Source organism: Drosophila takahashii, chromosome 3L (genome assembly GCF_030179915.1).
Source record: "Drosophila takahashii strain IR98-3 E-12201 chromosome 3L, DtakHiC1v2, whole genome shotgun sequence".
Lineage (NCBI taxonomy): Eukaryota > Metazoa > Arthropoda > Insecta > Diptera > Drosophilidae > Drosophila > Drosophila takahashii.
Genome location: NC_091680.1, coordinates 14,211,891 through 14,225,972, shown reverse-complemented (window position 1 = coordinate 14,225,972; position 14,082 = coordinate 14,211,891). Strand labels below are relative to the sequence as shown.

General features: G+C 40.5%; 2 protein-coding genes across 2 annotated transcripts; both read left to right on the top strand.

Annotated features, from left to right (window-relative positions):
* Positions 1-8,874: 8,874 nt before the first annotated feature.
* On the top strand, positions 8,875-13,701 carry LOC108066574 (ventral veins lacking). Its single transcript, XM_017155147.3, has one exon. It carries the CDS (start codon positions 9,556-9,558, stop codon positions 10,858-10,860), a length of 1,305 nt encoding a protein of 434 aa, XP_017010636.3. The 5' UTR covers positions 8,875-9,555; the 3' UTR covers positions 10,861-13,701.
* Positions 11,077-11,745, top strand: LOC138912875 (uncharacterized protein DDB_G0281497-like). The gene has a single exon (XM_070214471.1). It carries the CDS (start codon positions 11,077-11,079, stop codon positions 11,743-11,745), a length of 669 nt encoding a protein of 222 aa, XP_070070572.1.
* Positions 13,702-14,082: the final 381 nt, after the last annotated feature.

Sequence of the window (14,082 nt, the reverse complement as noted above, 5' to 3'; positions counted from 1 at the left end):
TATTTTATTTAAATTAAATTTAAAAAATCTTGTTTTTGAAAAGTATTTATTAATTTGTATCGTTTAATTTTTATAAATTGTATTTTATTAATATACCATTTAAGAAACCACTTTTTTTTAATAAATGAATTTTGATTTAAAATAATTTGTTTTCTTTCTTACTTAAATATTCATTTAAAAGTGCCACAACATCAATAAAAATGGGATTAAACCTTCGGTAATTCCGCTTAATTATCGCACTCATCGCTGCAGCCAGTTTTCTGGGCTCCACTTATAAGTTAATTTGCAAAACGTAAGCCACTGCAGTTGGCAGTGCAGGAGGACTTCCCTGCGCTTCGTATGCGTAATGCTTATAATTTGCAACCTTACCGAAATAAAAAAAAAACGAAAGATAACCCAACAATCCAAGGGCTCAAAGAGCAAACCTTGGGGCATTCAAATAAAGTTGTGAAGTAGCGCTGGCGTATAAATAACAGGCGATTCTATTGATTAAAATCAAAACTGAAATTTATACATCTCCATGTACGACATACGAATGCTAGCCAGAAGCGAGGGAGATGCCGATCCGATATCGGACCATAACTATGTGCCAGGCCATTTCATTTTTCAACAATTGGCCAAAACTACGCCTCAATAACCAAAACGGGGCGTGTGCTGCCACAAAAGTAATGAGCAGTTGGCCACGCGCGCTCCCAGTAAAAAAGTAAAGTAAAGGGGGGAAAAAACATTACCCCCAGGCAAAAATGGCAAAAGGATGCAGCGAGAAGTGGAGTCTCTGCTTGGGCCTGCACTCGAGCCTATAATTATAATTGAAATAAATTGATTTATTTGCTCAATATCGAACTCTCCTTCGACTCCGACTCGAACTCTATGCCAAAACGCATAAAACCATAAAGAAAAATGGCAACAATACAATTCATGGCAACTCTGCGCTCTTTGTTGTTGTGCATGGTCGTGTATATGTGCTTAATTGTTGTTATTGGTTTTTCGTTTAGGTCCGGGCAAAACAAAAAAAACTGAAAAATATATGTGTGCCGCTGGCCAAAGTTGTTGCCAAAGTCCGGGGCCCAACTGCAATGACGATGACGACGTCGATAAGGTCATGAGCAAGTGTCATTGCAGCGCATAAATTATTTCAGGGGGTAAGGACTGAAAAATAAATAAACGTTGCACAGGTTGCCTACTAACAATGCAGAAATTTTGAAAAAGGGGATAATAGATGGTATTTTTTTTAAGGAAAGGTTAGGAGTAGGGAATGACTGAAATAAATCTTAAGCTATTTTCTGCATCTTAAACAAATTGTAAATTGATGTTAAAAAAATATTGTTAGCTTGTTGAAATATACACATTTTTTTTGACTATTTATAAAAAATTTTAATTAAAGTTTTTATTTTAATTAGCATCTTGTTAATCGATTCTTTTTATAGTTTTCTTTGGAATAAGAAATGACTTAAATAAATATTAAGCTATACGCTTAAAAATATTTGTTAACTTGTTGACTATTTAAATAATACAAATTAATGTTTTAATTTAAATGAACGATTAATCGATTTATTTTCATAAGTTTTCGCACCTTGAAGTATGCTAAACATTTAAATAATTGGAAAAATTGCTTATAAATGACTGATCATATAAAATAAAATGATAGTTTGAAAGGATTATTTTCCGATTATAATGTTATTACCCAAAGACGGAGTTAAAATTCCTAGCCCGCGCCAGTCTTCAATTTTAAAAGCCCCTCTAGACGCTTTGTTTGACTTGGCGCAAAGCGAAGCGCCTCCGACAGCTGAACGGCTATTATATCTTATCATTAAAATATTTTTACGCCGCTTTAAATTATTATACAAAGAGGTACAAACAACACGGGAAATATGAACGTTTGCTGGCTACTGTTAAATGAGCACGTTGGGCCTGGTCAGCCGTGTCCGGGGCACTCCTCTTTGGGGCTGCCTTCTAACAACACTTACAAGTGATGGAACTACATAATCTAAAAGCAGAAAAGCAGAAGCAACCGCAGCAGCGGCAGCAGCAGCAATAATAAAATTGAAACTGATCGCATTTCAGAATGCTTGGCACGTCGCGCAGTTTATTAAAATAACTTGGCTAGGAGGAGAGCTCGGGGAACCATCACCTGCTATGGGGAAAGAAAAATTAGTTTAATCATAAAAATGCTCGACATCGAAGGCAACGAAGAAGACAACTCTTTGGGGGCAGCTACCTGTTTTGAGCAAGAAGATGACTTCAATTAAAAGCTTTTAACAATATCACGTACGGCAAATCGCAGGTGGCAGGGGGGTTGATTCAGAGTCTGATTACATCACAGTCCTGTGGCGGGCTCAATGGAGAGGCTTCTCCTTTTTTTGCCTTTTTTTATTTCTTTCTTCTTTTTTTTTGGCCGGTTATCAGGTGTAAAGCATCGCGCTCAAAGCGGTTTCAATGAAAACGCGTTTGTGTCCGAAGTCTTTTGATTTTCGCCACATCTCTGGAGGATAGTGGGTCTGTAGATACAATCGCCGGCCGAGATTTTCTGCACGTGCTACAACCACCCCCGTCAGCCGCCCGCAGATCAAAGATCTCCTGACCAGGTCTCCAGACCAAAAAAATTAAAAGTTGACCATGTCACGTCAGGGCGTCCAGTCTTTGTCGGCGAAAAGTTTTTGTTTCTACTTTTTCGCTCCTGTCACTGTCAGCTAAAGTTAATAACAATAACAGTAACAGTATAAGCAATTTCGTCGGCAGCAGCAGCAAAAACCCAGTATTCGGCACATGCGCAACTTTCGGGCGTTTTTCGGCAATTCGATTCGGTTATAAAAATTTCATTTATGCCTTATGGGCGATTTGCAATTTCTGCGCAACTTGCGCCGCCAATTTTTTTGCGCTCGGTAAATAAGTGGCCCACTCGCTTGGCGCGTGCGATTTACGCAATAAAAATGGCGTTTATGTTTCAATTAAAATTCATTTAACCATACTTATAAGTAAATACAAAAATTATGTAATATTGGAGGAAGGTTAAGGGGCTTTATGAGGATATAAAATACTTACCCACAATACAAAATTAAGAAATTATTGGTATTTTCATGGCCTAATTGGGCCTTTTATTTTTTGCATTTGAATTAAAAAATAATAGTTAATATATCAAGAAATTACAAAAAATGAAGTCCTTAAAATAAAATATTTGACCCTTTACTACACTCTTTTATTTAAAATGCACTTAAAAATAAATTTTTAGGCATTTACATTTAATTGTCAATTAATATTTTATTTTTGTTAACTTTCTTTGTTAGAAAATTATTTTCTCTGTGGAATTTTTGTCGAATAAAACTTTCCAATTTGCAATTTTTATGGCAAGGTCAAAGAAAACTCACCACGCGCTGCACGAAAACCCACCCCTCGGGCAGATGGTTTGTGGAAAGGCTAAGTCGGGGGTTAGAAGGGTTCACTTCCGCTTCCTATAAGACTTGTAAACTCGCAAACACTAAGAACTCGGGGTATAAAAACAATTGGAAGAGTTGATTGGCCTTTGATGTGTCAGGAGGCATTTGGTGAGCCGGAGCCAGGAAAAAAGTGTCAGTCGGAAAATGTGTGCCACTGTTTTTGGTCGCTAATGATATGCACCCCTGGGCCTAAAAGGCCACGACCCCTTCAAATGCGATGGATATCGTTTGACGCAATCGTTTTTTTCCTCGGTTTTTTTTCTGTTTTTCGAAGGAAACCAACATGCGTGCCGTAGTTGTGCCATAGTTTGCAAGTTTGGGTTCTGTTTGAAGTCCCAGTCACCTGGGCACAGGAAGAGGAAGAGAACGCGGAGAACGCGTTGCCCTTTTGACTGCATTATGCAAATGTTCCTTGAAAAGAGATTTTTATTGACATATGTTTTTCCCTTTGCCTGGCTTGTATGTTGTATTTCGTTTGGCTTCCTGTCGCCACTTCGGTGGGTGTGAACAGAGTTTTAATTTTCATACATTTTCCAACCATACTTCTTTGGGTTGGGTTTTCTTTTTGTGGCAGAGTGCTTTGCCTTGGATTGCATTTCGAACCGATTGAAAGTGAGAGGACAGCACACAAAAGTGAAGTTTATGGAGATTTTACGCCTTAATGAATTATTTATTTTTCTAGTTTTCCTCTTTGTGGGATTTTTCCCGAAATTGAAATCAAATCCAAAACCTATGAAACTCCGGTCATGAAAGTGAGTTAAGCAAATTCAAGTTTTGTAACTCTAAATGAACCTGAAGTTTGGTTTTATGATATATTTATGATGGGTAATATTGTTAATAAATACTATTTTATTTGTAAGCAAGTTTTGGATTATAAAACTTTAGGAGTGGAGTTTTAAACGTCGTAAAATCGTAAAAAATATAAGCAATTAATTTAAAAAATTAAGTAAATGTCTTTTTGAAAGGTTGTGAGTCTTATGCTTACTTTTATTTATTTTTGAAACAAATTTAAGAAAATAAAATAATTTAAATTAAACTCAATAAATGATTATTCGAAATTTCCCGTATCGGAACAAATTTAAAATATTCTAACAAGCAATTGTTGGTAAATACAATTTTAACTTCCAATAGCTTTACTAAAATAAACAAAGTTTTAATAGATTTCCCTCTAATAATCCGATTGTTACCATAACCTACTTAACTACTTAACGAGCATTGAAAGCGATGCTTACCCCACCAAAAAAAAAGTGGGAAAAAAATTGTGTCCAGGTGTTGCAACGCTTTTTTCGTACCTCCTCTATGGCGTTCGCCAATAATTCACGACCCTGACGGGTTCGCTCTGCCTATGGGACGTGTCACAGCGCCGCAGAGATAAATTAGTTAATAAATAAAAGGGAAAAATGCTAACTAATTTGCATATTTGCCCTTTGCGCGGTCTCATTGACAGTTGGGCGTCGCGGGCTTCAATGCCAAAAGCCAATGAGGCGCACCAAAAATGCATTTAAACCGAAAACGGGGCGATGGGTTGCTGTTCCTCTACCCTTTTCGACTACAATTGCCATTTTGCGCTCCGCTCGCATTTTTATTTTTTTCCGTTCTTCATTTCGTTGTGTATTTTTTGGCGGGACGCAGAAATTTTCTATTTTTGGCTGGGCTAATTTGCATATGACAGCAAGGATGTGTTTCCAGTGCGTGTGTTCGTGTATGTGTGTGCTGGAATTTTGGCAAACTCACTTGGTAGGTAGCGAAAGTGAAAGGATTTGGGCCGGAGGGCCCAAAGGATAAGCGCCCTGATTGCATACCAGAGACTTTTAACGGTCGCTGCATGCAAAATCGCAAAAATTGAAATTGCAGGAGGTCTACAAAAAGCAAAAGGAAAAAATGATAAATGGCTGGGTTGCATCCATGGGGAGATTCGCATTTGCCTATATGCAATTTGTCTACACGGATAGTTGACCTTGCCAAAAAAAGAGGAGTAATAAAGGGTTGCTCAAGGGTTGTCTTCTTCGTCGAAGGACTCGTCTTCAGGACTTCCTCACCCATCCTGTTGTTTTCTTAAGTGTTTGGGTTTTTTATCTTTTGGCGCGCAAAAAATAATCGAGAGTTCGGGCATATGGTAACGAGTTGTCCGAGGCTTCTTTTTTACGCAAATGGATTGCAGCTGAGGATGATGATGATGCCTTCGATGTGTCTCTCTAATGAAACGTTTGTTTGCAAATGAGCAAATAGATAGGATAGGAAAAGGGGTGGGGGGTGGTGAAGGTAAAAAGGGGTTGGGTTGGGCAGATGATGCAAGGATTATTTGCATGAAATTTACTTTGAAGATGATGTAGGTAGGACAGACAGTAAGGATTAATTGTTTGCGAGATTTTTAATCGATTCTCCTTGGGTTGCCTTTAAGATGAACTGGGGTCCTCTAAGCCATTATTCTAAAGGAGATCAAGTTATCTGTTCATAGAAAGCTTGAATCAAGTTTAAAAAGATGAATTGTAACATAAGTAGTTAGTAATAAAAAATAAAATCTTCTTAATATCTTTAAAACTTGAATAAAAGAATATTCATTGACGCAAAAATAATTTAAATCGCTTAGGTTAATGCCAAGTTGACACTTAAACTACTCCCACTGATTGACTTAATTCCGCTTTCGGACAGACCAATAAAAAAATGGTTTTCTTACTTAAAATCCTGTTCAAATGCATTAAATACAGCTTAAGCCAATAAAATTGCTTTGCATTTGCCACAAATTAGTCGCCGCCTTGTATTCCCAACAAAAATATATTGAGCATGTGTGTGTTTGTGCATTAATTGTATTGCGCGATAAACAAAGCGATCAAAAGCAGACCAGTTTATATGTCTTGATTCGGAAATTATGGCACTTTAATTACCAAAGCGGACGATGAGGTTTTTGGGTCTCAGTCTCACTCTCGCTTGCCAGACAACAAATTAATGCAAAATAAGAAGGAAAATTATGCTAATAATTATAAACAAGTGCGCCCAAAAACGGGCACTGGAAACGAGGTGTGAGATAGAGACGAAGTCGGGTAGATGGCCATATAAAAATGCAGCCAAAATGCTAATCGAGCTCATTATCATCCAAATCAACGGCGCCGTGGTCGCGGCCGCCACGAGAGATCTTCCATTCATAAACGCAGCGTTTAGTTATTTTTTTCCTTTTCCATTTTTTACCATCTTTTTTTTTCATTTATTTACTCGCATGCGGCGCATAATTATGCAACAAGTCCTTTCCTGGCCACAAAAACCGAAAAACGCGGCGCGTGCGCATTTAGCATATGGATGGAAAAAAAGACAGAATAACCGAGGGAGGATGGCCGGCAGAAACAGGATTTTTTCCTTCGACATTTGAAATTTAAATACGGCTTTTTCACTCACTGTTGTTATTTAGCGCCGCCACCTAATTATCATGTAAATTTTTGTCTAAGGATGAACAATGAATGGACGACGAGAGAGTGACTGTGACTTTATTTTGTCACTGGGTTTTTTTTTTGGGATGGAAACGGTTGGCTTATTAATTATGCCCAAGTGCGTGGCCAAAGGATATGGTCATGGACAAAAAAACGTAAACAAATTTCATGCAAATACGGTTGAACTTGTCTGGCTTGCGTCTGCTCGGTTGGATGACCTTAGTTTGCATAATTTTTTGATTGAGCTCTTGACCTGCCTCAAAAGAGGTCTACAACTATGCTAAGAATTTTATGGTGGGCGAGGGTGTGAGTTAATATGTGGGGAAAAGGATTAGTTATGATAGTATTTAAGGTAGGACGTGTTAAAATATTTATTATTACGACTAATTTCAGTAATTAAGTGTAATTTGAAAAATAAATAAGACGAGAAGTAAAATTTTAAATTTATTTCATAAAGGAAATTCCGTTAACATTTATAAAATTTATATACCCATTTTCTTTATAACAACAGTATTACTCAAATATCCATTGATTGTGTCTAGATCCATTCATTCATTGTTATAGGGAATATAAACTTTTTGAGATGTTTTCCGTTCGATTCTTTCCATTGTCCCGCAAAGCTCCACTAAATCAAAAAACATAAATACTGCACACTGAGAATCAAAGTGTTTGATAACTATAACTATGGCAATTCCTTTAGCTATGCAAATCTGTCACGAGTTTTGCGGCAATTTCGCAAACTGCCCATAGAATCAATGAAACTGACAGATAAAGTAAATCAAAACCTATTGTCAGGGGGACATAATTTAACTGTAAACTAGTCAAAACACAGTCACTCTCACAAAGGGGAAAAGAAAGATGTTAACGTGCAAAAGAAAGAAATTTGGTTGTTTGAAAACAAATGAAACTAATATGCATAACAACAAAAAAACGATAAGAGATTCACGGCACTTTGCTTCTTTTTTATATAAACTTTAATTTGAAATTGGAAATATAGTGAAAAAGATAATTTTAGCCAAATTAAAAATGTTTAAAATGTAAAGCAAGGAATTTATAACATTTGTTGATTTTGTATCAATTAAAAAAAAAAATAAAAAATACACAATCCAATACTGTAATGAGTTTCCAAAGATGAACATTTAGTTTTCTCATTATACATTTATTTTTATAAATCTAAGGAACTAATATCACTTAAAAAAAAAAACTTGGCATTAAAGTTCAATATTATTTGCGTGTCTGTATATACACGTTATGTTCGCAGTAGTCTGTTCAAAAGCACAGTGATAAAAAGTTAAATATTTGTACAATTTATTTGGTTAATTCTTTTTGAACGATATGTTACTAATATGTTTTCAAAAAATCGCAATGGCAACCTCTCCTGATTTCCCCTTTTCTTCCCGAAAAAAACACACACACACTCCAACAATATGAAAGGAAAAGTTGTCTGGCCAAGGAGCTGCAAGGAACTGAAACAAAGCTCCCAAAGGGAGAGAGAAGTCCTGGATGGAAAAGCTCCAACCGGGAGACCGTATGCTAGGTATTCTACTTCACTCCGTGGGTATTATTCCCGATAGTTGGATGGTCTGCGGAAAAATCGAGAGATGCGCTCTCTCACTCGCCCTCACTGGAGGGCAATTAAAAATGTCACTCTGCATGGGAATGCACTGAAGAAACTCCGTAGAGCCGGCTCTACGTGTGTCTCTTTTTCCGTTTTTCGACTCTTTTTTTTTTTTTTTTTTTTTTTTTTTTTTTTTTTTTTCTGGGGGGCGTAACGCTGGAATAAACCGAACCCAATAGAGCGCAAGTCTCCCTTCCAGTTGTTTGGTGGGACTGCAGCTATCTCGCTCGCGGCACTGCTGGCTGTGCTCCTCACTCGCACAGAAGGCTGGAAGGCCAGCGGACAAACTGGTTCCGCTCTACGCGGGGTGTGTGTGCGTTAATCGCACGAATGTGTGCGTAATCGTATCTGTGTGACGTGCCGCCGAGCGTCGAGAGCGCTCAACGTAGCGCTGCCGTGCGAGACATGACGTTAGTTCACTTCGATAGCTCTACGAGTCTGCACGTGAATTTCCCTGGGCTCTCGGCTGTCTCTTGAATTTCTCAATCTCAAAACACACAATCTCAAGTACCCAGCTTCGGCATCGAATCGAATCGAATCGGTCAACCCAGTAGAAAACAACACTCGCATCTGAATTCGAAACATCCATCAGAGTTACGCGTCTTGACCACTGAGTAATATTTGATATGATCTAAAGCGAAATTTCCCTCGAATGGTGAAATTTGCCCACGCAACAAAAAAAGTGCCAAGTGTTCTAAGAGTGCTAAACTACGAAAAGAAAAAAATTCTAAAGCAAACAAATAAAAGTAAATAACCAAAGCTAGTCAAGCTACAAAAATACAAACGTGAAACTTGCAATTTGCCGTCGGATTTTGGAGACCGAAAACGAAAAACTTGTTGAGCGCCACGCCCCCGAAAGAAACGAAAAACCCTAAAAAAAATATAGGATATATATATTTTTTCGCCTGCCACGTTGTTCGTAAAAGACGTCAAGACGGTTGCCTCACGGTTCGAGTGGAATGAGCATAGGGACCCTGGTCTTCCTTTCGATCGATCGGTGTACAAAGTCGTTAAACTGAGCCCCAACTTGGAGCCCTACCCCGCCAGCGTGGAGGGCCTGAACAGCCCCAGAGCGGTGGGGATGGCCGCGACCTCGTACATGACCCCGCCGACGTCGGGTGATCTGGACATGGCCCTCGGTGGCGGCGGCGGCGGTGGCTATCACACCTCGTCGCCGCGATCGGCGGCGGATGCCGGCGAGATGAAGTACATGCAGCACCATCACCATCATCATGCCGCCGCCGCGGCAGCCGCCCATCATCAGTTGCCCTCGTCGCCGTCGCCGAATGGTCAGCAGGGCAATGGCTTGAGTCTGGGATCGGGCCTGGGCTCATGGAGTGCCCTCCATCCGGACCCCTGGTCCCTGCCCACCCATCATACGCACCATCATCCCGCCGCCGCTGCCGTTGCCTCGGTTGCAGCGGATACCGTCAAGCAGGAGATGTCGCAGCATCTCTCCCAGCAGACGCGCATCCAACAGGGCATGGCCTCGCCCCATGCCGCCTGGCACGCCCCCCATCATGCGGGTCACTATGCGCCCACGGGAGGATCACCGTTGCAGTACCATCATGCGATGAACGGTATGCTCCATCATCCGGCACATGCGGCTGCGGCGGCTCATCACCAGTCGGTGGCGCCACTGCATCATGCGTTGCGCGGCGAATCGCCCCAGTTGCACATCCATCATCACATGGGCGGCGGCGGGGATAGGGATGCCATAAGCGGCGGCGAGGAGGATACCCCTACTTCGGACGATCTGGAAGCCTTTGCCAAGCAGTTCAAGCAGCGCAGGATCAAGCTGGGCTTCACCCAGGCGGATGTGGGTCTCGCACTGGGCACCCTGTACGGCAATGTCTTCTCGCAGACGACCATTTGCCGGTTTGAAGCCCTACAGCTGAGCTTCAAGAACATGTGCAAGCTGAAGCCGCTGCTGCAGAAATGGCTGGAGGAGGCGGACTCCACCACGGGATCGCCGACTTCCATTGATAAGATTGCCGCCCAGGGGCGGAAGCGCAAGAAACGCACTAGCATTGAGGTGAGCGTGAAGGGTGCCCTCGAGCAGCATTTCCACAAGCAGCCGAAGCCATCGGCCCAGGAGATCACCTCGCTGGCTGACTCCTTGCAACTGGAAAAGGAAGTGGTTCGTGTGTGGTTCTGCAATCGAAGGCAAAAGGAGAAGCGCATGACGCCGCCGAACACACTCGGTGGCGATATGATGGACGGGATGCCGCCGGGTCATATGGGTCATCATGGTGGCTATCATCCGCATCACGATATGCACGGCAGCCCCATGGGCACCCACTCGCATTCGCACAGTCCGCCCATGTTGAGCCCACAGAATATGCAATCTTCGGCCGTTTCGGCGCATCAGTTGGCGGCCCACTAGCAATCAGAAATCCAGGAGTCGAACTCAGCTGCAGCTGCGTCCACTCCTGCATCCCTCAATAGTCTAAGCCAGCAGCAACAGCAACAGCAGCAGCAGCAGCAACAACAGCAGCAGCAGCAGCAGCAGCAACACCAGCAGCAGCAACAGCAACACCAGCAGCAACAGCAGCAACACACACCGAATACACCATCCTCGAGTGCCGGATCATCGGCTACGATGACCAGCCAGGTGATGTCGCCGCAAAGTCCGCTGGGCAGCTCCTCGGCTGGCAATCAGGCTAACAACAATAACAATAGCAGCACCAACAACAACAATAATAGCAACAACAACAACAATAACAACGAGGAGCAAGTTAAGCAACACCAACAGCAGCAACAGCAACAACAGCAGGCATCCAGCATAGCGGCCGCTGCAGCAGCCGCCATGTACATGGATCCGATGCGCTACCAACATCCGCACCACCCGCATCCGCATCCGCACCAGCATCCGCACCTGAATCCCGCCCACCATCCGCACCTTTTCCACACGAGCGATCAGTTGCAGCACTCGCAGCAGCAGCCCGTCGGCGGTACGAGTAGCAATTCCCAATTGTCACCGGGAGCCGGCAGCAATAGTGGTTTGCCCCTTCAGCCGCCCAGTTCCGCCTCGCCAGCGGGATCCGCATCCTCGGTGTTGGGCGGCCATCTCAATCTGAATCCGCTGCACCAGCACCACCACTATCAGCACCACCACCATCAGCAGCACCACCACCACCAGCAGCAGCAGCAGCAGTTGCACGCCCGCCGTCTCTTCGAGTTGAGTCTGCAGTTCGGAGCGGCGGCGGCACCGGGAGCGGTACGACACTTCAACAGCTTCGGCGGGGCGGGCGGAGCGGGCGGGGAATAGCATTCGTCGGCCGCCTGGTTCGGCTATGAGTCCTCCTAGGATTCGGTGTCGAACGGGTGGCCGCAGTTCAAGCGGGAGCAGCCCTAAAAGCGTACAGTCGAACTTCTCTAACGAGAACTTTGCCCCTAACCTTTAACTAACTGTGAGAAGTTTCAAATGTTTCGTAAGTGAAAAGATAGTTTTTGGAATTTTTCAGTAACACTATTTTCAAAATCTGTAATTTTTCAAAATATTTGTTTCAAATGTTTGGCTACTGAAATTTTTTTAAAATCAATCAGAATTTTCTAAAATTAAATAAAAATGTGTATTTAAATTTAATCTTATAAACTTTTTCGATGTTTTCGTTAGACAAGTTCGACTGTACGTAGATCTGTAGAAATAGGAATAAGATGAGGTCCGTTGATAAGAGATTGAGAGATCATCTTTTTTACCAGTGCATTAATCTGTGTTAAACTTCAGCTTAAAGGAGGAGCAGATGAGATGGGGAGGCTGCCATCCAACAGTTTAGTTTGTTTTAAAGTTTGAAAAACTTGCTTAAATTAAATCAAATTAACTAAATTAAATGTAAACGAAAATTTCCTTTGTATAAAGCGAATGAAACACGCAATTCAAATCAAACGTGAAACCAAGTGATGTTGTTTTAACCTAAAAACTAAATGCTAAAAAATTAAACTAAATGAAGGATAAAGAAAACGAATAAGAAAAACTAGTTAAAAGTGCGACCCAAGTGTTAAAAGAAAGAAACCAAAAAAGACAAGCAAAGAAAACAAATTCCTCAGCTGCTCTCCATAAGCAAGGTAAATGTTTCCATGCCCAAAAAGTCCACAGAATATTTTTTCGTTCAACACTTTGTCGCCGTCGTCTAGATCAAGTTAAGAAGGCTCAATGAAAAATGACAGCGGCAGTAAGACAACTCGGTCGGTTCTAGCTAGGGTTTAGGTTCTTAAGCAAGCCGTGTTTATATATATTATATATATATAGCCAGTAGATTGTACTCTAAAAAATTTATAAACAAACAAAACGAAAAACAAGAAACGAAAAACGTAGAATTTAACGCGCGGCGAAGTAAACATGAATACGAGATGAAAAGATGAAGAGAGGATTAAGTAAAATATGGGAAAACTCCAAAACATCTGTAAATAAAAACTTACAGTTAAGTCATATTTTTTAGCTTTAAATGCAATTGTAGATTTTTTAATAAACCCTTTAAGAAAAAAACGATCATAAAAAATACAACCACAACGGAAAAAAAATAAACAACATTTACAAAATATAAATTGTAATTTCTAGGCGGTAATTTTTAATGAATAGGCACGTGAAGTTTAGTTACTTAGTAATGTACTTTCTATATAAGCAAGGAAATCGAATGGAAAACAAACAAGAATATAGCTAAATCTTAAAATTTAAACAAACCAATAATAATCAAATACAACAAATGCTAAATTGTAATATATTAATTGATGTACATTATAAACAAAAGGCAAACTAAATGCTAAACAACAAACTTGAAATTATTTCAACAACAACAAAATAAACGAAAATTGTGTAAAAAAATCCTCTTTGTGTTTTTTGATATACGTTTAAATTTTAGTGTACCTACTTTTCTATTTTCTTATTTACGAAAAAAAAAAAAAACAAAAAAGAAAATCAAACTTTATCTTTTGGGTGTAACTTTATGACATAGAATTAAACGAAATTTTTGTGTACTTTGTTTTGGTATGTTGAAAACTATGCTATAAGAGCGAGAGTGAAGTGAAGCCGAATATTTAAGATTAAGCCATGCCCTCAACTGTATAATAAATTATATAGCCGTACATATATATGCAACAGCAAAGTCAACAAAGCGGTGCATTTCCACCCACACACACATTCACACAGAGGAAAACCAAGAAGAAAAAATTGAAAAGCAAAAAAAACTCTTAAAAAACAAATAAAAAAGAATATTATTCGAAAAAACACCGTCCTTTTATTATTATTTAATTAGCGGCTCAATTTGCGTTTGCATTTATTTTCGTCTGCTTTTGGTTCAGCAGTTTATGAGTCGTTGGTTTTGACAGTTTTACAGGAATTTTACGGCCACCTTTTGCAGATGCTGGTTACGATAGGGCGTTAATATCGATGGAACCGCGATAATTGCGCGTATTATTAATTTCGTTTGTTTGCTTAAAGTGTTCGGAAAGCCATTAAACAATTAAGTGGGCATATTATAATGCGATTGCCTACGTCAGAGAGCGAACGAGCAATTGGCAATTAACTAACAACACCCCTCGGAGATCGAGTTATTGGGCTCGTTAATGAAAGTTGCCATTAAAAAGCGTGGCATTTCGTGAAATTGCC

Bases quoted from the DNA above. Each gene is read 5' to 3' on its own strand.
- LOC108066574 (XM_017155147.3), top strand. From the start codon at position 9,556: ATGGCCGCGACCTCGTACATGACCCCGCCGACGTCGGGTGATCTGGAC.
- LOC138912875 (XM_070214471.1), top strand. From the start codon at position 11,077: ATGACCAGCCAGGTGATGTCGCCGCAAAGTCCGCTGGGCAGCTCCTCG.